This window comes from Desmodus rotundus, chromosome 10 (genome assembly GCF_022682495.2).
Source record: "Desmodus rotundus isolate HL8 chromosome 10, HLdesRot8A.1, whole genome shotgun sequence".
Classification (NCBI taxonomy): domain Eukaryota; kingdom Metazoa; phylum Chordata; class Mammalia; order Chiroptera; family Phyllostomidae; genus Desmodus; species Desmodus rotundus.
The window spans coordinates 37,344,581-37,370,402 of NC_071396.1; the positions used below are offsets into that span (position 1 = coordinate 37,344,581).

Consider the following 25,822-nt stretch of genomic DNA (forward strand, 5'->3'; position numbering starts at 1 on the left):
CATTCTGTCTGAAAGTGGAACATTCTCTCCCTGTGTAACCACTCACCCACAGTGCTTGTTTTGAGATCATCTCTGTAGCTGTTTCCTCCTATTCCTCCTTTTTGTTAAAGAGTTTTGTTTGGTTTTTAGTCATGAATGGGACGTGGGCATTCCATCAAATGTTTTTTTCTCTGTGTCTATCAAGATGATCATATAATTTTCCCCTAAAAGGTGCATTTCCAACCAGTCTTTCCTCCATGGGGGGAGCTCTAGGTTTTGTCTACTGTCCCCCCAAGCTCCATAGATGGGAAACCAACACTCAGGTTAACCCAGTTCAGCAAATTCCTTCAAAGAGAAAACAGGTTTCAATGCACCTCTTCCCTTAGTTCTCATCTTTACTTGGCAGGTGCCCCCACCCCTTACCCTATATTTCCTTGTCAGCTCATACATTAAGATTTCCCCGTTATTCGGCGGTGTTAAGTGTTTCTTCACTGGGAGACTTGGTCCACATCCCAGAATCCACTGCCTGCTCTCTTTAGGTCCCATCAGCCCTTTCCTGCTATGCACTGTGTATTATGGCTTCTTTCAAAAGTCATCAAAGTTCTCTCACTAAACAAAAGCCTGTATGCCCTGAGAAAGGTGGTGAGGTGTATAAGCCCCAAGGGTTTCCTCTTGAACCGAAAAAAAACGGTCTCTTAAGCACTATTTTTACTGAGGGAGAGAAGGAAAACGGCAGCACCCCACGGTCTGATCCATGCATCCTTTATTCTGTGACCAGCCGCTGGGCCGCGCCCAGGCCACAGTACACAAACCGGCGCTCGACCTCGGTCCAGCAGCACAACAATCTGAGGCTCACAGTACATTTAAGGCTTTTAAATTTGGAAAAAAAGAAAAGTAAAACCAAAAAAAAAAAACCCTCCAAACCCAAACCCCCAACCAATCCGAACAGTGTAGCAATTTCAAGCATCTTCTATTTCTGATGCTTGTAAGATGCAACTCCAGTGTCAAAACCTAAATACCTGCTAAATTAAAAAGATTAGTTCAATGAAATTTTAATTACATAAATTCTTCAAAGCCTAAACTGGTCTTTTTTGTGTGTCTTGGAAATGTTATAAAACTTTTTGATAGCAAAACATAGGAATAAAAACATATTAACAAAATGTATCCAATCATTTACATTACAAACAAGGAATCTGCAGTTGTATCCGGCCGAAGGACAACTATCCATTGAGAATCTATGCACAAACGTGTTGCAAAGCCTAAAAGGTGGACTTGCCAGGAGGAAAGTTGGTTAGGCTCCTGTTATTAGACCAGCCAGACAGTCAAAATAGGAAAATTCTGTTTGCTAGTAATAAATTTACACTTAAAAAAAATCCAGTTTCTTTTAGTTTAAGAATATTCCAGTTATATTATTATGGTTCCCGTAGGTGAAGCTGTGCAGGATAGTTCCAGTCACCCTTCGAATGACCTGTGTGGGGGAAAGGCCGGCATGTTCGCAGGAGTCGAGAGGACATTTTTGTCACCAGTGTTCCAGCTGCTCCCTCACAGCTTCACCAAGGCATTGACCCCATGAAGGCAGAGGACGTGGGGAGGGAGGGGTGAGGCCTGTGTAAATGAATCCTAAGTGATGGGGAAGCCAGAGACACGGGCTGGAGCATCCTTTACACAGCGTGAGAACCTGCCCTGCCACTGGCCCTCACCCCCAGTCCCTGCGAGGACACGGGGTGGGAAACTGACGCAGTTCAGTGTACAAGGTGGTGTGAATTAGCAGACATCCTCTGGCTACGAGCCTGAGGCTTCCCCAGCTCTCTGATGACAACAGGCCCTACAGGCCGGCACTCCCTCAGGGCCGCACGAACCAGAGGACCCTTGTGTTCACAGTAAATGAGGTAAAATCAAGTCGTCTTCAGGAATTAGGAAGTTCGTGGGATATGAACTGTTTTAGTCTTTCTAGGTATTGTGCATAAAGCTCTATGTCATTGTGCCCGGCCCCTTCGACCCAGAGGGGCTCCACGGCTCGGGGGCAGCGCTCGTACATGGCCAGGCCGTGGGAGAAGTCGATGACCTCGTCCTCGGTCCCATGAATGACCAGCACAGGAGAGGTGACTTTAGAGATCTTGTCAATGCTGCGGACAGAGAAGGGAGAGGGGAGAAAAGGGCTCTTTAGTTGCACTCCCAGACACAGGCACGCTACGAGTTTCCCCTCCAATTTCTAGTAGTTATTTTTTTTTAAGTTTTCATTTTGGAATAATTTTGGTTTTACCGGAAAGGAACAAAGATAATGCAGAGTTCCTGTGCACCCCCAACCCGTTCCCTGAGGTAAACACCGAACATTATCACTGCTTTGTTGTCACAACCAAGAAACCAAGATCCGTATGCTATCGATAACGGAACTCCAGGCTTTCTCTGGATTTCATTTGTTTTTCCGCCGATGTCCTTTTCTGTTCCGAGACCCAAGTGAGAATATGTTTCATTTGGCCATTGTGTTTTTGTTATTAAAGTATTTTATTAAAAACAGAACTCCTAAAAGCCACTGGACTAACAATCCAGTAACTAATATTTCTCATGTGCTCATACTCTTTGAGAGGATTTTCAAAACAGTAAACAGGCTAGAACTTAGCATGTCTGAACGAATGTCTCCTTTGAAAGCTGAACACTTAATCCCTGGCCGCTCGGGTTTTGAGAACCCTTCTTTGAGAGCTACCTTCAGAATCAATGAACAAGATCCTCACAAACCACATTTCATAAGAGTTAATGCCTCATTTTTGGTACAAACTGTACTACTTCGCTGAAAAAAATTCATGTAATGCCTACACTGGATTTCGAATGGTTTCTGAGTGTTTACAACAATCAAAGCTACCCTTGAAGGATGAATTATTTGAGGATCTTCAAAAGAATGTACTCCAGCCTCTGAAAACACTTTCCCAAGAAGAGGCCGCAGGCTTTGAGCCTCACTGGACTGGGCGTGTGGGTGACGTCTCCCAGGAAGGTGACTCAGCCTAGGAGCAAACCGGGAGAAGGCTGTAACCTCTGTCCAGCCGGTCTGCCCGCCCAGGTCCCTCTTCCAGCTGACTCCTCTTTCTGTCTTCCATCCACGTGACAAAGGACATATGTGGGTCCTCTCTGCAGGGGACTTTCTGCTCAAAGTCACAGCTCACATTTGTTAAACATTCACCACAGCCGCGAGCTTTGTCCCGCTCACATAAAACCTCATGTTATCTTCAGTGGGACCCGAGGAGGGGGCAAAGATCAGCTCCGTGTGACCAGGGAGGGAACCAAAGGTTGGAGAGGTGACTATGTAGCAGCCAGGAGGCGGTGGAGATCGAGGGGGTGCTCTGACATCGCTGACGCCTTCTACCAGCTCCAGGGGCTGCAGCCACTTCCAGACGTCCAGCAACACGGCAACACCACGCTGGCCGCGTCACAGCCTCGGCGGCAGCGTTTGATTTCACAGATTAAGAATCTTGTTTATAAACCTACTTTCCCCTGCATTTAGTTTTAGAGGGACTTCTTCTAAGAATGCGAGAATCCAATGAATTATGTTCCATTTAAAAGATGTTGCCCTGGCTGGTGTGGCTCAGTGGACTGAGTGCCAGCCTGCGAACCAAAGAGTCACCGGTTCGATTCCCAGTCAGGGAACATGCCTGGGTTGCCAGCCAGGTGCCCAGGAGAGGGCGTGTGAGAGGCAACTACACACTGATTTTTCTCTCCCTCTCTTTCTCCCACCCTTCCCCTCTGTCTAAAAATAAATAAATAAAATCTTATAAAAAAGAAAAAAGATGTTTACTGGCCAAAGGAAGGGGCTGTGCCCCACGCTGCACACTCTGGAATGATCTCCAGTTAAACGCCATGGTCTGATTCTAAAGGTAAAGGGCCAAAGAAAATAAACTACAAACCCAGGAAGGACCAAGGCCTCCTTCACTTTTTCAACATGAACAGGAGAGGGGCAGGGACCCTCCCATAAAGTAGGGGCACAGAGGCAAGTCCCCGATGCGTCTGGCGGCGACTGGCATGGCTAGAAACGCTGCCCCAGTCCAGTCCATGAACAAAGTCGCGGTGAGTACTCACTGTTGGAACCTGTTGCCATCACACTCCATGGGTCTGAAGAGTCAGAACGGCCCTTTCTGGCTGTCCCCACTCACCTGCCAGATTTAGGCAACACGCGTGGCTCGCGAAGCCTCAGTTTCCTGATCCGTAAAGGGAGTCCTGTAACCTGACCACCTTCTCGAGGCTGTTTTGCAGATTGAGACACCGTTCAGCCAGATGCCGGGAGTTTCCCATGTGCCCTGTGAAGAGTCTTTGCTAGTTTCCTAGTAGTCCCTGAGCTGCAGTGAGCGGTCGTGGCCGTATTTTGAGATACAAGCTCATTAAGGAGTCAGAAGAAAGCTGTTCACTTTGTTGCCAGGAGAACTCCTTGAATGGCCTCCCACTAGCAGGCTGAATCTCTCCCTTTGGACCAACTGGCCTCTCCTTCCCAATTCAGCACAAATCGGGCCTCAGCAGAGACAGCCATCAGCCCACTTAGCATTCCCGGGCGCACCACCAGAAACACACAGCGTGCTCCATGGTCCCGGGAAACCGACTTCCACTGAATCCTGGCATAAACTGCTCCGAACTGAAGCTCGCCCGAGGTGTTACCAGGAGGGTTCTGCTTGTGAAATGAGACAACCTGTGCCACGGACGTTTACGGGACCGAATGGTGTTCTTTTCTATCCCTGGCCAAGAGCAGAATGACACCAACTCACGGGTCAATCAGACTCCTAAACCTGGACGTTATTTCGGCCGAGGCTTTTCCTACCGAAGGAGCAGGCAAGCTGGCCGGGGCTGCTGGGACCACCTCAGACCGCTTTAGCAGGGTACCAGGGGAAAGGTTAGGGGGCAACAGTTTTTATTAGAAACACTCAACTTCAATTTAAAAAAATAAAAAGTAGATTCTCCGACAGAGATATTCAAGATACCAGTGTGCACGCTACTCAGCATTTGTTTCCTTTCTATCAGCGGGAGCGAGAAAACCTCGGGTCCTGTTCACATGCTCCCATGGGCTCCAGTTCCAGCCCCTCGGCAGGGGGAGGGTCTCCTCACAAAAGGGGGAGAGAGGATGGAGGGCTCCCAGGAAGTGCAATCACGCCTGCCGTCCCCGCGGCTGTTCCCCAAGCACGTCACGGCATGCGAGTAGCACCCTTCGCCTTTTCCCTTAGCTGAACCATCGGACTGAAAAGTGAAGAGACACGTCACAACTGTGGGTGCCGCCCTGGCCGGGTGGCTCGGTTGGTTGGAGCAGCATGCCATAAACCAAAAAGTTGCGGGTTTGATTCCCGGTCAGGGCACATACCTATAATAGCTTGTGGGTTTGGACCCCGGACAGGGCATGTACGAGAGGCAACCGATTGATGTTTCTCTTCCTCTCTCTGAAATCAATAAGCATGCCCTTGGGTGAGGAGAAAAAGTCAGGACAAAAATGTGGGTGCTTGCAGTTTCTATCTGAGCATGTGTCCCACACCGCTAATGGTCTGGGCACACACAGCAAGTCGCTTTTTATGATGCACATTAACCTGAACGAACAAACACTGAACACTCAGTTCCTTCCCGACGAGCGGGGACTTTGCGCCCTGCGCATACAGCTGAAGCAATTAAGCCCAGCTGTCAGTGCGAACCAGGGCCTCATACGTCATCTGCTGTCTTCCTACAGATGAGTCAGGCCCAGAGGACAAAGTCTCCCGCTGGTGTGTGTGTGTCCCGCTCACCTCCACATCCCCTCAGGCGCCAGCACGGGCATGACGGAGCCCTTGGCAAATGTTTATCTGTGGCCCACAGTTAATGGTGGCATCAGACCTGAACTCGGGTCATGCGGTGGCCGCCACGCCGCAAGAGCTCACCTGGGGAAGGCATCGAAGCAGTAGGTTTTCCTGGTGTCGGGAAAAGCCACGCGCAGCCCGGACATCAGAGGCGAGTGGAGGATGACGGCGGCACACTCGTACCTTGAGGCCAGGTCCACCGTGGGGACAGTCCCGATGCTCTGCCCGTACAGGATGATGTTCTCAGGACTCACGCCATACCTGGGGGGTCAGAGGTTGCCTGCCGTTAATGAACGGAGGGGAGAGAGAGAGAGACAGAGACAGACAGAGAGAGAAAGAGAGAGAGAGAGAGAGAGAAAGAGGGAGGGAAACTCCCATCACCGCACGTGTCCACTTCACCAATACCGATGTGACGCTGGTCTCAGCACAAGTGACCGAGACGCTGTCTTCTACACCACTTTGCCAAAACAGCACACGTGACATTTTTTTTCTTCCAGACAGTTCTGTGCATTATACATTTTGTTCCAGTGTTGACGGGGGCCATCTCATCCTCTACTTTCCTCACTCGCTAGAGTTTCTTTGATACTGTGCCCTGAGGGGACGGTCACGTCACCAGGGAGGTACAAAACCTGTTTGTTTTCACTTCAGCGAGCAGCGTTCTGTTCTGACTGTGAACAGGGACACGCAGGCCCCCTCTCGCAGACAGCCTGCATCCTGTCTGAGTGGACGGCCTTGGCGCTGTCCTGTCGGGAGCCAGGCTGTCACCTTCAGAAGCAGCACACCTGGCACGGAGCCACCGACTTTGAATTCAGTAGTGGGAATAGTTCGGAGCGGCGATGCCTGGTGGAAACAGCACTGGGCGTGGGACAGAGGTAAATACACAAGGTCCCGGGAGTGTTCGCTGCAGGATGAGGTCTGAGGGGGTGGGAAACCCCCTCACACTGGAGAGCAGAGCCTGGGAGTTGAAGGACCCGCCAGGAAGGGAAGCAGGTGGGTAAACAAGACCAGCCAACACAGAAGCACCTCCTGGAGCCCCGCTGCGGAGCCAGCTGCCTGCCGGTGGGCACGTCCCAGTAAATCTACGTTCCTGCCCTGAGGTCAGAGCCTAACAAACGTGCACCTTGAACTTCCATTATGAGGAAGACAAAGCAGCATCCACCACCTGAAATGGTCTCATTTTCCCTTTGTGAAACAACACCTTTGGAGGGCTAGACTTGTTTTTTTTAATGTTATAGTGATATTTCACAAACAAACTTCTGTTGGTCGTGAATTCCAGTGGTGGAAGCAAAGGAAATACATTTTAAAGTGTCGGCTGAATTAGCGCTGTTTGAGAAAATCTAAAAATTAAACGTTAGTGATGTCCGCTATTTGTTTAGTTTTGTTTTCTGACTGAGGGCATTTGGCCAAAAGCGGCATTGGTAAAGCACATCGCTGACCCGCTCTGGGAACTGCCAACACCCAATACAATGTTACCAGTGGTCTCCACGCCAAGTAACGCTGAATCAAGTCGGGGGGGGGGGCGGGGGGGGACGGTGAGTCTCGGGGGAAACAGAAGAAAACAAGATTTACACCAAGAAACAGTGCTACACCCACGAGCATGACGGTCGGCAAGTGTACCCAACAAGCACAGGGAAGGGAAGTATCGAAACGGGGACAGGAAGGTTGGGACATGCTCAGCTTGAAGCCACCGCAGGGGAGGGGAGGCCTGGAAACACAGGGAGGAGAGAGGCAACCACTCCAGGGAGGGGAGAGTCGCCAAGCACCAGACAGGAGCTGGCCAGGCTGGCGCAAGGTTTCTGCCTTGGGAAGCAGAGGACCACCCGAGGGACGCCCCCAGCACCCAGCGAGGATGCAGGCTGGAGGCACGTCAGGGCCACGGGATGGAAGACGACGGCCGGGTACAAAGTGTCGAGCTGCTTAGATGTGAATCGAGAAAAGTGGTACAGATGGGGTGGGGGGTTGGGGAGGAGACCAAGAACAGCAGAATTCCGGTTTGTTAGAAAGTAAGTTCGGTTTGGGAAGACACTGAGTCTCAGGTGACTGTGGAATCCCCTTGGAAGGCTTAGAAAAGTCCAACCCTCTGGGTTAGTTATAGGAAAAGCCTTCCTGAGATTGTTTGCTGTGTACTTCAGAGAGACCAGCCCCTCCTCGGGCCTCCAGAGGAAGCCACTGTCCGGAGGAGGCGGGGACAGGGACCCATGGACAGGACTACAGCTAGCTAGCTCAGAGACCTGGGAGGCTCCATGTGGCTCAGGTCCCAGGGAGATGGACAGATCAAAACCAGCAGACAGAAAGAAAACGTGTCCTTTTCTTAAACAGACTACGATGATGATAGCGTAACCCACAAAACAACACGGATGTTCCAGACAAGTGTCACTGGAGAGGTGGCTTGGTGGGGTGACAAGCACGCCCGGTGGCTATCGCCTTTCTCAATCCTGTTCACATGTTTCAAAACCTACCAGGACACACGCTATCTGACTTTTGTATAAGGCAGTGGCCTCCTCTGTGTGCATGTGCGAGGTTTTGTTCCGCCCCAGATGCTTGAAATTCCCTTCCCAAGCGCGGGGTGGGGAAGGCCTTTCCACGCCAGGTCCAATCCCGCCTTCAGAACAACTCAGTCCTCTATGTTCTTCAGGACCTTCCCCTCCTTCTGCAACACCTTTGCTCTGTGTCAAGGAAAACAATAAACGTGATCTGCCATGACTTAAATTTTTAACAAGTCATCTTTCGGGCTCTGGCTGGGTAGCTCAGTTGGTTAGAGCATCGTCACCATGTGACAAGGCTGCGGGTTCAATCCCCAGTCAGGGCACGTCCAAGAAGCAACCAATGAATGCGTCAGTAAGTGAGACAGCACATTGATGTCTCTCTCTCTCTCTCTCAAAATGAATTTTTTAAAAAGTCATCTTTCAGAGGAAAAGTTACACTCCTCAAGAATATACAACTATCTCTCTTTAGATTTGTGACAATTAAAACAGGATAATTTGCTTGAACTTGCTGGAGGGTAGGTGTGCCTGAAACCCCTCTGATGGTAACTGAGACACCATCGGCCACCTCTGAGTGCCCAACACTGCCCGGTCGCCAAGCCCCTGGGAAACGCGGAGACCACCGCCCACCCGGCAGGTTTGAGGGGGTTCTTAGGACAACACTACCACTCTGCCATCCTCCACCTTTCTCTCTCCTAGGGACAAAAGTCCTCCCTCAGGGACCTGGCCCCGGGCCCCGCCCACGGTGCCCACACAGACAGGTGTCTTTCCAAGGCACCTGGCCAATTAGAATGAAGCCGTAGCAGAATTCCCACTTCTGTGTTTGAAAGCTCAAGGGTGGTCATTACCGCAGCCGTCTGCACCCTAAAGTACCAGCCTGGTCTGCCAACCAGCCCCCGCGGCCTCCGAGGGGCGGGGCGGACGGCAGCTGCCTGCCTCAGAGATCTCCCCCACTGGGAGCTTTCATTTCCTTCTCCAAGTTGGTCTAAAAGGAGGCCTGGACGTAACATCAGCATTACATTTTAATTAAGATACTGTGTAGCGTGTAAATGTAACAAAGCGAGCTCCGCGTCCTCATGGATCGTAAATGGGAAGCCTTTACGAGGCCACTAAGAGCACAGCGGCATCAATAACTCAGAAGCACCCGGTCAGCCATGCTCCCTGTCGCGCACCTCGCTGGAACCTGTGCGGTGACATCACCCGGCCTTCGCAGCCCAACACGATGACCAGGGACAGATGGGCACACACAGGTTCCGCTCCCTCTGCAGGCCACGCAGGACCTCCCTGAGCTTCTTCACCCCTAAGGTCCGCACTCTTGACCTCCGTGTCTTACATTTTCTCCTGGTGTGGCCTCGGCTTTTCTGAGGCAGGATTAACACCCTGTGTGTCTCCTCCTTTGATTGTTTTGGAAATTCGGAGACGTTACACGCCAATGAGGTTTCACACGGGGGGGGGCGGGGGGGGGGGGGGAGGCGGACAGAGGTTTTCGTCCTGAAGTGAAACGTTCTCCCTGTGGAAGCTCCGGACTGTAACAGCATCTGGGTTACACGCAGAGAGGAGCCCCGGGCTGGCAATCAGTGCCCCCATCCACCCCACGGGAATTCTGGAGGGCAGAGCCAGTGAGTCACCAGAAGTGGGTTCCACGTGCTACGGGGTCAGGGGACTTTGGGACCCCGTGGGCCAACGCTGGGATTAAATGCTACACCACGCACAGGCAGGGGCCCAAGAAGAAAGGCAGGGTCAGACCAGGTGGAGATCCCCTAGCTCGGGCAGCTGCTGTGGGAGCTCTCTTCCTTTCCCTCACTCTGGAAGTAGAACGGTGTCCCCTTGTCTGAGTGAGGCTCGCGTGGGACTCCACACGTCTGCTCCGAGGTGCTCGCCTGCCTTCTCCCTTGTCCCAGCTGTCAGTGACACCCCCGTGGCCACTCGGCTGCAAGCTGGCTGCCCTGGCTGCGCCCTCTCCTCTAAGTACATAGGATCCCCAACAGTCCCAGTCTCCCTCAGTTCCTTCCGAAACACCAACGGGCACACATTACACTTTACAAGCCCCCTGCCTTCGCTCTGGATGTTTCCGGGTAGAGTTCTAACCCAGCCGACTCCCGGTGGAGAGGCTGTTGTGGTTGGAGAGTCCCCACCAACTGGAGGCAGCGTGCCAAAGGAGAGTTTTCACTACCTAATTCCCATCTGCCAACAACTGTTGGGGTTTTTTTCCCCCCCACTCGAAACTCAAAAGAAATCACAGTGATATAAAATCTTGTATAAAAGTACTAACAAATGCTTTCAACACCTTAACTTTGTAGGCATCTTTAGCTTGAAAACGAAGCCTCGTTTCCACCCTCTTCTACAACCTATTAGAATTCCTCGGGTTTAAAACCCCGTGAAACGGTACGTCCAAATGTTTATGAAAACATTACAATTTTATTACAGTTTCATGCTTGCTACTTCTCTGGCACAAAGTAGAATTCATCGGCAAAGTTATACATTTTCATAAAGTGAATGGGTGAATCGAGCTTTCCGCAGGAAGCACGTCGGCCGAGCCTTTTTCTGCCCGGCCAGTTCCCCACACTCACACTGGCTGCAGCTCGCTGTGGGGCCAGCGGGAACCAGAGACGGAGAGAGGACGATTTATCCCCCAAACGCTCACCCACTGTCCCCAACGCCTACGGTGCTGGGAGCCAGGGTACAGGGATTAACAAGGGCGATTTGGGTTTCGCCCTTGTGGGGGCTCATACCCTAATGGTCTGAAAGTGCAGGTGTTTTTCATTCTGAAATGACGACGCCCGATCTTGGGGTCTTTTTTGTTTCACTGGGACGACGCTGGTGTCTCACGTGAACTCTCGGCATACCTGTGCTGTCAGAGGTTTGATTGGATTATTAGAAAGAGGAGCCACTTTATCTTCTAAAAACATTCTCCACTTTATCCAGAAGGCAGGCGCTCAAGTGTAGCTGTTTACCTGGCTTCACAGGCGGTCCCCCGAATGTCCTGAGAGAGTGAGGTCAAGGCCCCCGAGCCCACAGCCCTGGGGCCCTGATGCCTCCGATATAGGGGGCACTGGGCACGCTAGCTCCCAGGTGAGTTGCCCGCCTTTGGGTTTCTGATCTGTCAAGTGAGGGAAGGGATTCAGGCCACCACCCCTTCCCCCTGCAGGCTCGGCCCTGCCAGGCCATAAAACAAACGTGACCATGACTGGGCCAGACTAGGTGTCCCCTCCAGGTGGGCAAACTGGAGGTGCCAGCTGTTGTGAACAGCAGTCCCCACTCTCGGGGCTCCCTGTCCCACCCGGAAACACCACGGCCTCACAGTGGCCACCCGTTCAGCGGCGGGGCCCGCTGCTGCCCAGCTCTTGTCCACCATTAGAAGGCGAGTCATCAGACAACCCGTGGCCATGCCACCGCGTCTGCACACCTTCTCTCTAGCCCTAATCACCGCCTGCAAGGTGCTAACATCCGTTCCTTTGAACAAAGATCCAGGCAGCGAGGTGAGCTGCCCAAGGCCACGCAGCTGGCAGGCGGCAGAGCCTGGCTCTGAACCCAGGTCTGATGCTGCCTCCACGCCAGCCAGGGGCGGCTGGCAGCAGCCACGCTGTTTCTTGGTGACCAGGAGAAGTCAGGAGTGTGTGAGGCCTGACGGCCCAGCCCTGCCCCCAACTCCACAGTCACCTCTACATGACGCAGCCAGACCTCACGGGACAGCCCAGGCCTTGTGGTGTGGCAGAAACCTGCAAGCAGCCCGACAGGCCCATCCCTGGCTCGCTCCACGGACCTCGGGCACATGGGGACCCACCGCATGCAACCCCACGGTGAGCCGTTTGGACCCCGGCATGCTCCAGCTTCTCCCTCCCTCCCTCCTTCCCGTCACCCGATACTTTCCCAGCTAGCTCAGGAAAACGGCCTCTATTTTTAGGACGGGATTGTATTCTAATATCTAAAGAATGCCGTGTTAGGACATCGTTCAAGGACCAACAGTGGCGCAGAGGAATGTGCACGGCTGAAACCTTCTAGGACAGAAAGGCACAAAGCACGTTCTTCACCAGAGGCACACCAGCCAAACAGCCAAACGGCCGGAATTTCTCAGCTCGGATTTCTGCCGTCACCGGACCCCGCGCCACGCCCTTGCTGGCTCCTGGCCCCTAATCTCTACAGCGCACGGGGGCAGAACCCCTCCGTGCCTTTCCGTGGCAAATCTTTGACTGTTCGACCCCTGGTTACTCTCCAAGCAACTGGAAAAACAGAATAATGGGGGTTACGTAAGTTAGCTAACACGGAAAGGCTGCTTCGTGCAGGATTCCAAAGACCAATAATGGGAGTTCTAATAAAAACTGGCTAGGCAAAGGCATGCCGCCTCTCCATTCTCCCCACTTGAAACCCACCCAAAACAGAAATTAAAATTTTAAGACAATGAAAAGGAAAAGCAACACTCTGGGGAGAGCTTAGGGGAGGGGGGCTCCCAAGACCCCACCGGCCCCCAGAGCTCGAAGGCAGCACACGACTGTGATGGAAAGCACCTCAGAAATATTTCTTCGCAAACCGTTACAAGTTCTCGTGTTTAACGTAACACACTCAGGCCACCCTGAGGTTCTGGGTGCAGGACCGGGCTGCAGGCTCCCTCACTGTAGCCTCGGGCTACTCGGCTGCGCCGGGTGTGCATGGCACCCAACGGTCCCGGAGGGGGGGGTGGGGGGGGGTGGGGGGGGGGCGGTCACAAGGCCAGCTCCATGCCAACGCAGCCCCTCAGCTCAGGGAAAAGGGAAACTTGCTCAAAACGTCTGTCTGGCCTGGAAACATCCCTTGACGTTCAGAAAGCTGTGATTTTTAAAAGGGAAGCTGCAGGGTAAGAATGACCTCAGAGATGAGAACCGACGGCCAAAATAGAAATGTAACTCAGAGGATAAGGCGCAGAGACTTCCCAGGATGTCAAAGAAATGAGGCAGAGAGAGAGAGAGAGAGAGAGAGGCTGGGAGGCATGGAGGGGACAACCTAGGCGGTCGGGCAGCGGAAGCCACGTGAGAGCAGAACAGCGGGGACAGAGCACCTTCACGCCGCGCCAAAGGCTGGGCCGACAGAGGGGGGCCGCGGGGGAGCAAGGTGGACAGAGTTCACACACTCACGAGCACAGAGGCAGCGGGACTAGGTGTATTCCTTAAGATCACAGACGCCGCCCATGAAGACCCAGAAATAACCGTCAAATGCCGAACGCAGCCAAAGGAAGCTCACAGGATTGGATAACTGAGAGAAATCCTCTCGTTTCCTAGCAGAAAGCCAACAGGTACTGTGTAAGTCGCTCCTGGGAGCCGGGGGCAGGGTGGGAGGTGGCCACCGGGTGACTGATCACTGTACACATGGATCTGAGGAAACACGTTCAATTCGGCCACGAAAATGGGGTTCACCCCGAGGCGACGTCCTAACTGAGTTTCTCCCTGGCACACTAGCAGAGCCTGGTGCCTGGTGACATATCTCGCTGCATTTATTGGAACTTATTTTCCGTGAATATTTGAATGGCACGCTTTCTTCAGAAAATCAGGAGGGTGCTTTGTCCCTCTACTGCGCACGTCGTCTCCATACAGAAGGGCTGTTTGGATGGATTCATGTACTTTCTCTATCCCGCTGCCCCACGCTCTGGCCTTCACAGGTCAAACAGGGTCTACCCCCCACCAGAGGCAAAGTCCTCCAAGTCACCAGATGCTAATTTTCAGGAATTACACCAAAGAACCAGATCTAGAAACCAAGGCTGACTATTAATACGGTCAGCGGCAAGGAGATATGGATGAGCCAAGCACGGGGTTTGAGGTTCCAAGAAGAAATGTAACATCTTCAAAACTGGTTTAAATATATATTCAACAAATATGAAATACATATTCATGTCTAACACAGCGAGAGACCTGATCTGAACCCAGTTCGTGGGAGTGAGCATGTGGGGGAGAAGGACTTGAAGGGAGGGTCTCGCACCTGATCATAAGGCTTCAAGGAGACAAAATCCCAGCAGGAGTGGGAAGACTGCTCCCACAGGTGCCTGCCTCTGGAGCGGCCCTACTTTCCCATCCTGGGCCACCTGTCTGACGGCCCGTGAAGACTTCTGTGGGAGGAGGACAGTGCGGTCACCAGCCCACTGCGCAGTAGGCCAGCCACGTCCCTGCTCAGCAGTGCTAGGGAAACCAGCAGAGTATCTCCTTGCAACCCTTTGTTTGGGCATCTGCTCGGGAGCCCCCAGTTCCCCGGGGAACCAAGACAAGGGGACAAGGCAGGGCTCCCGACAGGGACGCAACCCAACCTGCTCCAAAGGAAAAGGCGTCAGACACCACGTAAGGGCTTCAGAACCAGTTTTAAAATAAATGCATTTTATTACTATTTTACCGAATGAGTGGAAAATGGGCAGAAACGCAAGTGCTAAAAATGCCAGCGGCAGCAGCGTCTCACACACTTCCTACCGGTGAGGCAACGGAGGAAAGTATCAGCCGTGGCAAAGCTTTGACTTGTGAGCCCCCACCCAATGCCCGCAGGCCTCTGGCTGATGTCGAACGGTAAAGGGGAGACATATGTTTTAAAGACTATCTGAAAACTGAGAAATAACTAGGGGATTATTGCTTTAAGTGAACTCTCAAACAGTGACACCTTCCTTAGGATGGAAGCCCATCCTTCTGAGGCACCTGGTAAGTTCCGAAACACGCGTTGTGTGGGGGACAGTCGGCAGTGCTGTTCCCAGCCCGGCCGGCACACCCGGGGCATCCAGGCCACTGGGGGACAGTGCCGTCACCCTCCCTCGGGCCACGCCACAGCTGCAGCACCGCAGTGAGTTCTGGGCCCGTCCTGGAGATGTCACTCAATAAAAATGCATTCAGAGGGGAGGGCCAGATGGGTGAAGGGTTAAAACTCAGCCAAAAATGACACAACAGACCAGCGACATTTCCTCATGTGAAGCACGGGGGTGGCAGGGATACCTGGCCTGTCAAAGAGGTGATTAGGCAAGAGCAAAGTCAAGTGCGGCCGACTGTGGCTGAGGCTCTACCTGGTGTCCGACTTCTCAGGGAAATCAGATGGGATGAGCCCTGGCCCCTCTGCCTTCCTGCCCTCACTGGGATGATGGCGCTGTCCACATTTCGGACAGGTGTTAGCAGGACTAGAAACGAGATTTAAAGGTGGCTGGCTACCCGGGGACTGAAGGGGCTGCTGGGGGTGGGGGAGCGGGAGATGGGGCTAGACCGTTAGCGATATTATCATTTCCCTAGCTTATAAGGTAAAGGTTTGGGCTATTAACTACATTATTACAACCCACACAAAATCAAACATAAATTAAACAATAGGTATGAATGTGTACCCAGAACCCAAGATTATGATCAATCAATTTTTACACTTGATAGAACATTTTATTAAAAAAAAAATAAAGTGTTCAATCAAGTATGGGTTAGACTGAGTAGCTCTGGACGTCCAGCTAACAGAAACGCTGCTGTGAAAGAAACATCGATCGGCCGCCTCCCATTCGTGCCCTGACCAAGGACCAAACCTGCAACCTTTGATGCCTGGAACGACGCTGCAACCAAGGGAGCCCCCAGGCCAGGGCGCGAGGGATGGATTTTTAAAGATTTTTCACTCCCCTTCTAAAAAGGGAACGCCTGCAATTCAGGAGGAAAAACTGGCCCAATTTCAGATGCACAGGAATAAAACACTGTCCTGTGGAATTTAAAATAGGTCGTTATGGCTCTTTAAAACCGATTTCAGGGATGACCAAGGAATGGAAAATAAAACTCAACGGCACTAAAAGAAAAGTCAAACGGGGAGAGGGATGTTGCGGGGCCGTCTGTACACAGCTGCCTCATTTACAGAGTGACAAAACCCTCAGAAAGAAGTAACTACGACTGGCAACAAAAAGAGGCAGCTCAGGGCGGATTTGAAAATCAAAAGAAATACATTGAAGCTTCCCCTCCTTACTAACAGCCACACGAGCTGGTGTAAATCTGTTTTGTGGTAACTTTCTCACAGAGCAGCTCCTGGGGAATACAAAACCCTTTAGAAACACAGGCAGATGCTATGTTTCCAATCTTTTTTTTTTTTTAAAGAGACTTTCGCAGTTCTTTTATTTATCTATTTCATTTATTTACTTTTTAAAGAGAGGGGAAAGGAGGGAGAAAGAGAAGGAGATAAACATCAGTAAGTGGTTGCCTCTCTCTCATGCGCCCCACCACTGGGGAGTTGGCCAGCAACCCAGGCATGTCCCCTGACTAGGAATTGAACCGGCAACCCTTTGGTTTGCAGGCTGGCGCTCAATCCACTGAGCCACACCAGCCAGGGTTAACTTTTCAAATCTTTAAAGGCTGTTAACGTGAAACTTTTGTGTGTCTTTCCGTCTGTCTTTCCAGTGGCTTTAAAAACTCATTTCTTTAAACACAGATCTAGGCATTAGGCGAACATTCACTCATGATTCCTAACAAACACGACCATCACTTCCCCATGTTTCAGAGGAGGAAACTGAGGCCCGGAGAAGCTGGCACAGACAGGACTCAAACCCAGGCTGTCCCTCACCTCTGCCCTGGGCACCCCTCTGAGGTTATCGAGGGCTGTTTACGAATCCTTAGCTCATCTGCACCTTATCAGAACCCATGGGACGAAAGGCGACGTCTGCAGAACCACCTGACCCCACTGCCTACCTCCCTAGAACACGGGCATTTTTCTTCCTTTGAATTGACTTCCGAAGGATCAGGAGGCATTTTTCTCCTTCAGAATACCATTAGACAAAAGTATAGAATTCCGTAGGGGGATTCTCTCCAATGGTATTCAAAGCCATCTTTCAAATGCAAATTGGAGACTTTTTTTTGATGTGGTAACAGTGACAGACTACACCAACCCTCCAGCCCAGCGCCCAGCGCCCAGCGTCCTTCGGGCTGGACATGTTCAAGGATGGGAATGCGTGAAATTTTTAGTCCCTCATGCTCAGCTCCTGTAACTCTGAGGACAGAAATCCAAAAAGTGTTAGGCAACAACGTTAACCCGGAGGGCCGGCATCTGAGTTTGGAATCACGCATCCTTTTTCATAAAAATGAGAGCGCGTCTCCTGGTGTGTGTGCAGCTGGGTACAGGCTTATATATGTTGGTGTTTCAAAACTATATAAAATACTGTGCACATTTAAAGCAAAAAAAAAAAAACAACAACACACAACCCGCTAAAATAACAAAAAACAAGGTATTCTTCTCCCTTTCACAAATACACAGGCAGCGAGCGGTCTTTCATCCTAAGAAGGACTTTCCAGAAAAGAAGCTGCTGGTGGGAGGGGGGAGTCCTGTGAGACTTAAGATTCGAACTCTTCGGGGTGTTAATGAATTCACGCTGCAGTTGTGGAGTAACTGAAGATGAGAGAGCAATTCAAATGTAATGAAAGGATGGACTTGCGAAGGGCCAGGCCCTGACACAAGTCCCCAAGAAACTCTCCTCCTCCTGTCTGCAGTTCAGAGAGGAAAGACAGGGAAACAGACAGGCAGTAGGAAGAATGCAAATGAACGTCTTCCCGTTCACCACACAGTCAACCCTGCAAAGACGCTGGTCTGGGCAGAGGGGCCGCCAGGGCTTTGAGAAGAGTCTAGCGGGGCCGGAAGGACGAAGACAGGAAGAGCATGGTGGGCAGTGCAGGACGGGAGGGGCAGCCTCTCTGCAGGGATTTGGAAATGACTGGCAGGTGAGTGGTCCTTTCTAAGCATGTGTGTGTGTGTGTATTAATTTGTTTTAATTTATTGATTTGAGAGACACAGAAGGGAGAGAGAGGAGAGAGAGGAACATCAATTCGTTGTTCCACTTATTTATGCACTTATTGGTTGATTCCTGCACGTGCTCTGACTGGGGACTGAACCCACAACCTTGGGGTATCAGGACAACCCTTTAATCAACTGAGCTACCCAGTCAGGGCGTGTACACATTACAGTTTAAATGACAGGAATGTTTCCCACGATAAGGACCACAGTGAAGGTTAAACAACCCAGCAACCAAAAGTACAGACTCAGAAACACCCTGGAGTTATCTATGACCGTGCGGATAAATCAAACTGTTTAAGTCAAAGCTGCCCACAACATCCGCTATCACAGAACTTTCCAGTCCAGGTAATTACACTGCCCACGGTCAGTCTGGTTCTCCCCAGGACCATCACTAAAAGCAGCTTTGGAGAAGCTGGACCTCACTTGGCCGCCACCCCATAATGTCGTCAGGGGTGAGCTCACAGAGCCCAACTACCGTCTGGAGCCTCACCGTTTGTGGGCAGACCCTGAGCCCAGCATCTCTGCCCAGACTGCATGTCACCCATTTACAAACGTCACCAAGGAGCACACCACTAGCGCGGCCTGGCGGCTCGGTGCCCCCTTTCTTGCCTCTGGTGACGAGCCACCCCGAGGTAGGGCCCTTCTCCATGGCGCAGCGTCGGGACAGACAGGAGGCCGTGAACGCTGAGTCTGAGCTGACTGTGACTGACGTAGACTTCCCGGAAACAGAGGGCTCCAGTTTCCCGGGCGGCCTGACCCTTTAACACTCAAAGGAAATCAGTAAGGGGGAAGTTATCAAGTAGCAGCATTCCAGGAGCAGAGAAGGCTCTGCAGGAACCTGAGGTGACAGACTTCACAGAAGCGTGCGAACCGGGTGCCTTGGCGACCTTTAGGGAAAGGGAAGGATACCCTATCCGTGGAAGGCCATCCCCTAAGTAAAGAGCAACCAGAAAGTCCTGAGTGGTGGAGAGAGACGGGGCCTCACCTCCACGTCCTCTCCCCCCGACCCTGGGCCCGGAGATGTGCCTGGTTCCCGCGGGGAGACAGGCCAGCTCCCAGGAACTAAGCCTGGAAACACGGACAGCGGAGGGAGCTGAGGAGAGAAGGTCTGTGAAGTAATTACCAGGTGTTGGATTTCAGGTAAGGTCTCCTCTCCTTTTAAGATCTCCTGTGGGGATATAAACGCTTTGGTTGACTGAAACTACCAATGCCACACCATGCCCCAAAGCGAAAACAGGGCGGGGGGGACCCCCGTTCAAAGAGCCTCTTTCCCCTTGGCTGCAAATAAAACAAACATCCTCCGAGTCCACACCCACCCAGCGAGGCCCGCCCTGTGATTGTTTACATCTGCGGAGAGTGGGGAGGCAGGAAGCAGTGTCTTGAATGCTCCTTCGGATGGAAGCATCTGGTCTTGGGCAGGATCTGAGCGTTTGCTTATTACGGCTCTAATAATTGTATTGATGATGCTAAACAACAGTATCCCCACTGTGCTCTTACTAAGGGGAAGGCATCGCGCCAGAGCGCAGAGCACCAGGCGGTGCTGGTTACTATTATTATTTTCATTATCATTGTCATTCTCGTTACTATTTTTTGTTGTTGTTGATTTGAGACAGAGAAAGGGAGAAGCGTCGATTTGTTGTTCCACTTATTGATTCATGGGTTGATTCTCCTATGTGCCCTGACCAGGGATTGAACCTGCAGTCTCGCAGTACAGGGATGACGCTCTAACCAGCCGCTCTAACCCGGCCAGGAGCCACTGTCTTCGACTCTTAACCAACTGTAGTTGCAGCCAGTCTTTAACTGCACACTGGCTTCTGGATGTTTCTAGACCACTGCATCTCCACCCTGGCTGCATGCTTGTGCGCGCACACATTTATACACATATGCACAGACCCACATGCATGACTACATGCACTTACCCATATGCACGCGCACACGGGCATATACAAACACACTATTGTACATGTACACTCACAGGCACGCTTAAATGTACGTAAGTGTGGACACACACGCGCGCACACACACACACACTGTTAAAAAATCTACCTAGCACATGCCAAGTGCAGCCAGGGCTGAGATCCACCACAGACAGTGAGTCCACCGTGGTCCGCAGTATAGTCACAAAAAGCAGATTCGAAAACATGAAAGAGCCTGGAGAAGGCACCGCAAGAGGCACCGCAGAAGTCACGCAGCTGGGCCCCTCCTTTGAGAGCAGCGGACAGTGAGGCAAAGTAGGCTGTACCCCATAAAGGTCGGAGGCAGGGGTGGGGTGCTGGAACTAGAACTCACTCCCCAGTTCCGAAGGGTTTGTGATTATCTCACTTTCGTGAACTAAATCTCGACGAATTAGAAGGTAGTTATTGAAAGCAATCCTGAAAAAACAGTCACTCTCACAGCCAGACAATGATGACCTGAGTGCCTCTGTGTGGAGATGTGGATTTCTGTGCACGAGGTTTCTCAGAGGGGAGCCGATTACAGCGTTAACGTTAAGCTGTAGCAAAATCCAATAGAGAAGGTAAATCTGTGACCAAAATGAGCACCGCAGTTCCTAAAGCCAGATTCTGGGGTCTTCTTAATGTGGGATTATCAACACCAAATAGAGACGTTTCTAAATCTGGAGGGAGGATGAGGGGAAAAAAGCAGAGCAGAAGGTTGGAAGCGACATCAGGGATAGTGCAGCTTAAATGATCCCCTCGGGAAAAAAGTCCTCTTCCACCAGTATGCCCTCGCACCAGCAGAATGGTAAGACTGAGCCTCCAAGATTATGCCACGCAAAACCCAACATGTTTGGAAAACACACCCAGGAGTGGTCGCCCGTTACCACAGAAACACGAAATACCTTGTTAGAGCTTCTGCAACCGGAAAGCAAGGTCCCTCCACACAGAACCACAGGAAAGGAAGTTTTGGCGGGATAGAGGCCAGAACTCAGAATGCGCTAGAGAGAAACCTGCTTGGTGGTGACTGGGTGGAAAGGGCCAGGCGCGGCAGCCGGAGCAGCTGGAAGAAGGGAGAGGGGACACCAAAGAAAAGGCTCTGAGCAAAGCCCCTGACACCCTCCTCGCCTACCTCAGTTTCAACGCGTCCGATCTTAGAGCTCAGCTCTTCGTAATGGGAAGTTTCCATAGTCAGGGTGCCGTGAACAGCCAGCTGATGCTCTCTGTTTTCTCTCTGGAAAGATCAGCGTCAAACACTATCCATAACCAACTCTGCTTCTGTGGTTCCTGTAGAATCCAAGCTACCAACATAAGCAGAAAAGCAGAATGTGTGTTTGGGCCAACACCCTCCAGGAAACCCACAAAGAGGACGAGCAAAGGGACTTCCCCATAAGTGCATTGCTAGGACTTAGATAACAAGGACTGACAGGAGAGGAGGTCAGCAAAATAGAGGGAAACTAAGTTTTTTTTAACTGCGCCTGAGTGTGCCGCGTTGCTAAATTTGGGCCAATCGCTAACCGCAGAGATCAGCTTCTGGATAAGTTGCTTGCTTGCTCTTGCATAAAAACCCTAGTCTGTGAGCGTTAGGGGCGGCTCTCATTTGCAGCTCTACGGAGCACCGTGACTCCGGTCACTTTGGGAGAGTCCGCCCCTGCGCAGGTAAAGCTTGTTTGGCCAATAAACCATCTATAAATCTCTTAAGAGTCTGAGTCCGTCAGTTCCTAGAACGAGAACCTTCGATCTCGCATCTCGCATATAACAGTTCCTCCTCAACCACACAATCAGGGAGAAACCCCAAGCCTTCTTCCCCTAACAGCACGGCACGTCCCTCTGAGAGCAGACAGCAGAGACGCTGGGTGGTGAAGGGCGCCCGTGTCCAGGGAAGTGAGTGTTCGCAACTCCCCGAAGGAAATCTCCATCTGAGAGTCTTAACGGTACACCCCACTCACATCAGGCAGACGGTGCCTTTCAAGGCTCCCACTACCTGGAGGAGTCCACCACCACCTTCTGTAACTCACACGGGTTTTCCTGCTACAGATCCTCCCATCAAGCAGAAGTTGTAACACAGTAACACACAGTCACACATTCCGAATGCCTCTAAAATCTCACCCAGCCTTTCACAAACAGTGCGCGATTAACGGACGGCACTCGAGGGGGACCCACCACAGCGTCTAGTACAAGCACAGAATTGCCATGTGTGTGTTTAATGGTTCCTGGTTTGCTGCGTGAATGAATGGGTGGGTAAAATACTAAGTCTTTGGTAATTTGCCTTTTGTACCTAAGCAATGAGTCTCTCTACTTACCAGTGGCCAACCAAATCACAAATGCCCCCATCTCTCTTGTTGCTCTAGGTTACAATGTTTCAGCTGAAATACCCTCTGCCTCCTTCTCTGGGTCACGCGCTTGTTTGGGTTTATACCTTCAAACCAGCCTGATCCATCCCCGCTGGAGCCACAGACCTCACTTCTGCACAGCCTGAAGCAGCTTGGGTCCAACTGGGTCTGCACGTCCAATCTGGACCCGGGGAAGCATGGAGTGCTTTAGCCTCAAGAGAGGTCAGGCAGCAAAGGCCAGAGGAAGCAAAGGGTGGGTGCCTGGGGACTCAGAGCGCAGACACAAACCCCTGACAGCCCTCCCAGGACAGGGAGAGACGGGAGGCCCCCAGTGAGCAGTGGGGTGACCAGGAGGTCAGAAAAGAGACATATCCCCAAAGACACGGGGGGGGCTGGGGGTGGACAAGAGGCACCCCGGCACAGCGATGACCTCAGTGGGGCGTAACACGGCAGAGAAGGATGCACGGTCCAGGCCCGGCGACAGCAGCCCTGCAGAGCGCGCGGAGGGGTCAGGCTGAAGGCAGGTGGGGAAGGGACTCAGCTGCTTCAGAATCCTGGATTCTCAGACTAACCGAGACACACAAATCTGGTAGCTGGGACTTCATGGTGACGGGGGCCAAAGTACCAAACTCACAGCCAAGAGCCCCACTGCAGACAGGCAGTGGGGGCATCTTCGCCAGACCTGTCAGATGAGGGGGATCAGGTGAGGGGGGGACAAGAGCAGTATCCAGAACTGAGCTGGGAAATAAAGTTAGCAGTTCACAGAACAGCATTTGTTCCTTATTTTTCTAAACAAAAAAGAAAGAAAGAAAGAAAGAAACAGAACACATTCTGCCATATGCATCGCCCATAGAAGAAAAACTGTATTGTGCAACATCAGATCTGCAGACACAGGGGTGTGTGTGTATGTGTGTGTGTGTGTGTGTGTGTGTGTCTCCATCAAGATGTACAATGTGCTTCTCACCACAGGGCCACAGTAACACATAAGCATGGCAAGCACAGGACGAGAGGACGTGAAAAGTTTCTTCAAATTCTAGGATTCTTCTATTTGACAGGTGTGTGTGTGTCAACACAGACAGGAGTTCCAGCACAAAATTAACTACATCGTGGGCAGAATGAAGGTAACCCCAAACTCCACATTACGTAAACAACGCCTTCGGTTCAACTCAGGGTGACCCAAGTCTCCAGGAAGTAGCTACACCTCACAGACGTGGCGCGAGACACACCTGTGTACTCAGGCCGAAGGCTGGGCCTCGCCCCTGCCAGGCTCTCGTTCCAAGGCGGACAGGCACCGAAAGAGACATTTTTATTGTAAAACCTGCTCAAAGTAGAACCATACGGCATCACTTCAAAGTCATCTCACACCAACCCTCATTTTTAACCCTTTAGCGACAGCAAAGATTCTAGCGCTCTATCCGCCGTGTGTCTGCCTTTGCCGCCCTTGTCTGGAACAGGTGGCTTTTAAGGACTTGTGGATTCTGGCTCGACGCACCTGCCTCCAACACTCTCCTCTGCCTGGGAAAGCCAGGTCCAAATGAAGTCAGCACTTCAGAACGCAAACAAGCCACACACATTAAATCTTAAGTACTTCCTGGGTGGACAGGCCATCTTCCCAGCAAGGCAGGGGGGTGATTTATGAGGCTCTGTACCCACAGGATGCAGAGAGAGTCATTTATGAGCCCAGCAAACACATCTCAGAGGAAAAACGTGTAGAGTTCCACCAGCCACAGTCCCACCCTGTCCTTACTCTGGGGCCCTCCACCCGAAAAAGTAAGATGTCCTCACAGACATATCCCAGGTGTTCTCACCATCGCTGCTCGGAGCAGGGTGAGGGAAGTCATAGACGCAGCCCGAGGGCCGCGAGGTGATGTGACTTGCCCAATTTAAGTTAAGGATAAAACTCAAGTTTTTTTGCTTGCTAGACACTCTGCTCCCCTCCCCCCACCCCACTCGGAGCCTGGCCTGGAAATGGCCCTCAAGGAATACTTCCCAGTCCTCCTGTGAATGCCACTTCAAGGTCAAGAGAATCCCCCCTGTAAAATTCCCACTCCTCCCCGGTGTTGAGGAGGGTCCACGTGGGCAGCCGCCCTCCAGTCCTGCCGCACGCTTGCCCACCAGGGCCCAAACTTCACTCCACAGGCCCTCCAGCTCCGTCCAGAGCTGCCCAGCTGCCCCGCGGCGCACTGGACAACCCGACAGTCTTTGGGAGGTCATCCCCTCTCACCGGCGATCGCACAAGGAAAGGAGGTGTCCAGGTGGCCTGTGCCTTGCCCAAGGTCACTTCAGTCTCAGGTGGCCAGCTCACAGAAACCGAACGCGAACCAAGTAGTTTTCTTTCTGCAGGTACTTAAGCACCCACGCTGCCACCTGAAGACCCCAACTGGGGGCCCAGTGGCTCCCAGGTGTGCCCAAACTGGCAAAACTCTCCGAGTCTGGACTCTCCAGGAACCTTGGGGCTGGTGGGGTTATGGGGGGGGGTGCGCTGGGGGGAAGGCCAGGACGCAGAAGAAAGCGAATCCACAGCAGCCCGGGGCTCTCGACTCGCCACCCCCCCCCCCCCCGGCCAGGAGGGCCCCCGTCCGCCTCCCGCAGCCGCAGGCCCGGCCACCCCGCCGGCTCACCGGGTGCGGAGCGCCTGCCAGGCGGCGTCGATGTCGGCGTAGAGGTTCTTCTCGGAGGGCCGGCCCGAGCTGACGCCGTAGCCCGAGTAGTCGTAGGAGAAGATGTTGCAGTTGATGCGCGAGCCCAGGCCGATGTAGAAGCTGCACATCTGGCCCAGGTCCACGGCGTTGCCGTGCGAGAAGAGCAGCGTGTAGCGGCTGGAGGGCGCGCAGCGCACGAACATGCAGCCCAGCCGGTTGTCGCGGGCCGTGCGCGAGAAGAAGACCTCGACGGCGTCCAGCTCGCGCTGCGAGTACTGCCAGTCGGCGCGCTCGCTCAGGTGCAGGCTGCACGCGCCCGGGCCCGCGCCCTCCTCGGCCGCCGGCGCCGCGGGGGCCGCGGGGGCCGCGGGGGCCGGGGCGGGCGCGCCGGGGCCCGGGCCGCGCTGCTCGGGCGCCAGCACGGTGTAGGTGGGCTCGGGCGGCAGGAAGGCCAGCTTGGCGGCGATGCGGCTCGGGCAGGGCGGGCAGCAGAAGAGCCAGCACAGCTCGCCCAGCGAGAAGCCGTTCATCCTGGGGCCGGGCTCGGGCATCGGGATGGCCGGGGCCCGCCGCCGGCCGGGCAGGCAGGCAGGCAGCGAGGCGGCGGGCGAGCGCGCGCGCGCGCGCGGGCGGCGGGGGCGGGGCCGGCGGCGGGCGGGGCGGGGCGGGTCAGCGGCGGCGCGGCCCGGGCGGTCGGGGCCCGCGCGCGGCGCACAATGCCGGCGGCCACGGCTGCTGCGCGCCCCCCGCCACTTCCCGGGCCCGCGCGGCGGCGCCACCCCCGCACGCGCTCGGGGCGGGCGCCTTCCCCAAACCCGAGTCCCGCGCTGCAGGGGGCGCCTCGGGAGTCAGCCGGGTGGCAGGAGGAGGCGCGTGGGGAGGCCCGTGAACTCCCGGGGGCCTCTTCCCGAAGTTTGCGCC

At 53.0% G+C, this 25,822-nt stretch overlaps 1 protein-coding gene across 3 annotated transcripts; it reads right to left on the reverse strand.

Moving 5' to 3' along the window:
* Window positions 1–725: 725 nt before the first annotated feature.
* Window positions 726–25,543, reverse strand: ABHD17C (abhydrolase domain containing 17C, depalmitoylase). 3 transcript variants are annotated; one of them, XR_008425345.1, is made up of 4 exons: window positions 24,881–25,543; window positions 5,856–6,035; window positions 4,122–4,265; window positions 1,970–2,105 (listed from the first exon to the last, which is right to left on the reverse strand). XR_008425345.1 is itself a non-coding variant. In XM_053913058.1 (3 exons), the coding sequence occupies exons 1-3, from the start codon at window positions 25,450–25,452 to the stop codon at window positions 1,886–1,888; spliced, it is 972 nt and encodes a 323-aa protein (XP_053769033.1). In that variant the 5' UTR covers window positions 25,453–25,543; the 3' UTR covers window positions 726–1,885. The 3 variants fall into 3 exon arrangements, 2 of the variants coding, with proteins under 2 accessions (XP_053769033.1, XP_053769034.1); XM_053913058.1 differs by lacking the exon at window positions 4,122–4,265 and having other exon boundaries at window positions 726–2,105; XM_053913059.1 differs by lacking the exons at window positions 1,970–2,105; window positions 4,122–4,265 and adding an exon at window positions 4,272–5,387.
* Window positions 25,544–25,822: the final 279 nt, after the last annotated feature.

Bases quoted from the DNA above. Each gene is read 5' to 3' on its own strand.
- ABHD17C (XM_053913058.1), bottom strand. From the start codon at position 25,452: ATGCCCGAGCCCGGCCCCAGGATGAACGGCTTCTCGCTGGGCGAGCTG. The intron at 6,036-24,880 runs GTGAGCCGGCGG...CTGACCCCCCAG, and splicing joins TGGCAGGCGCTCCGCACCCG to GTATGGCGTGAGTCCTGAGA. The intron at 2,106-5,855 runs GTGAGCTCTTGC...CTCTGTCCGCAG, and splicing joins TGCTTCGATGCCTTCCCCAG to CATTGACAAGATCTCTAAAG.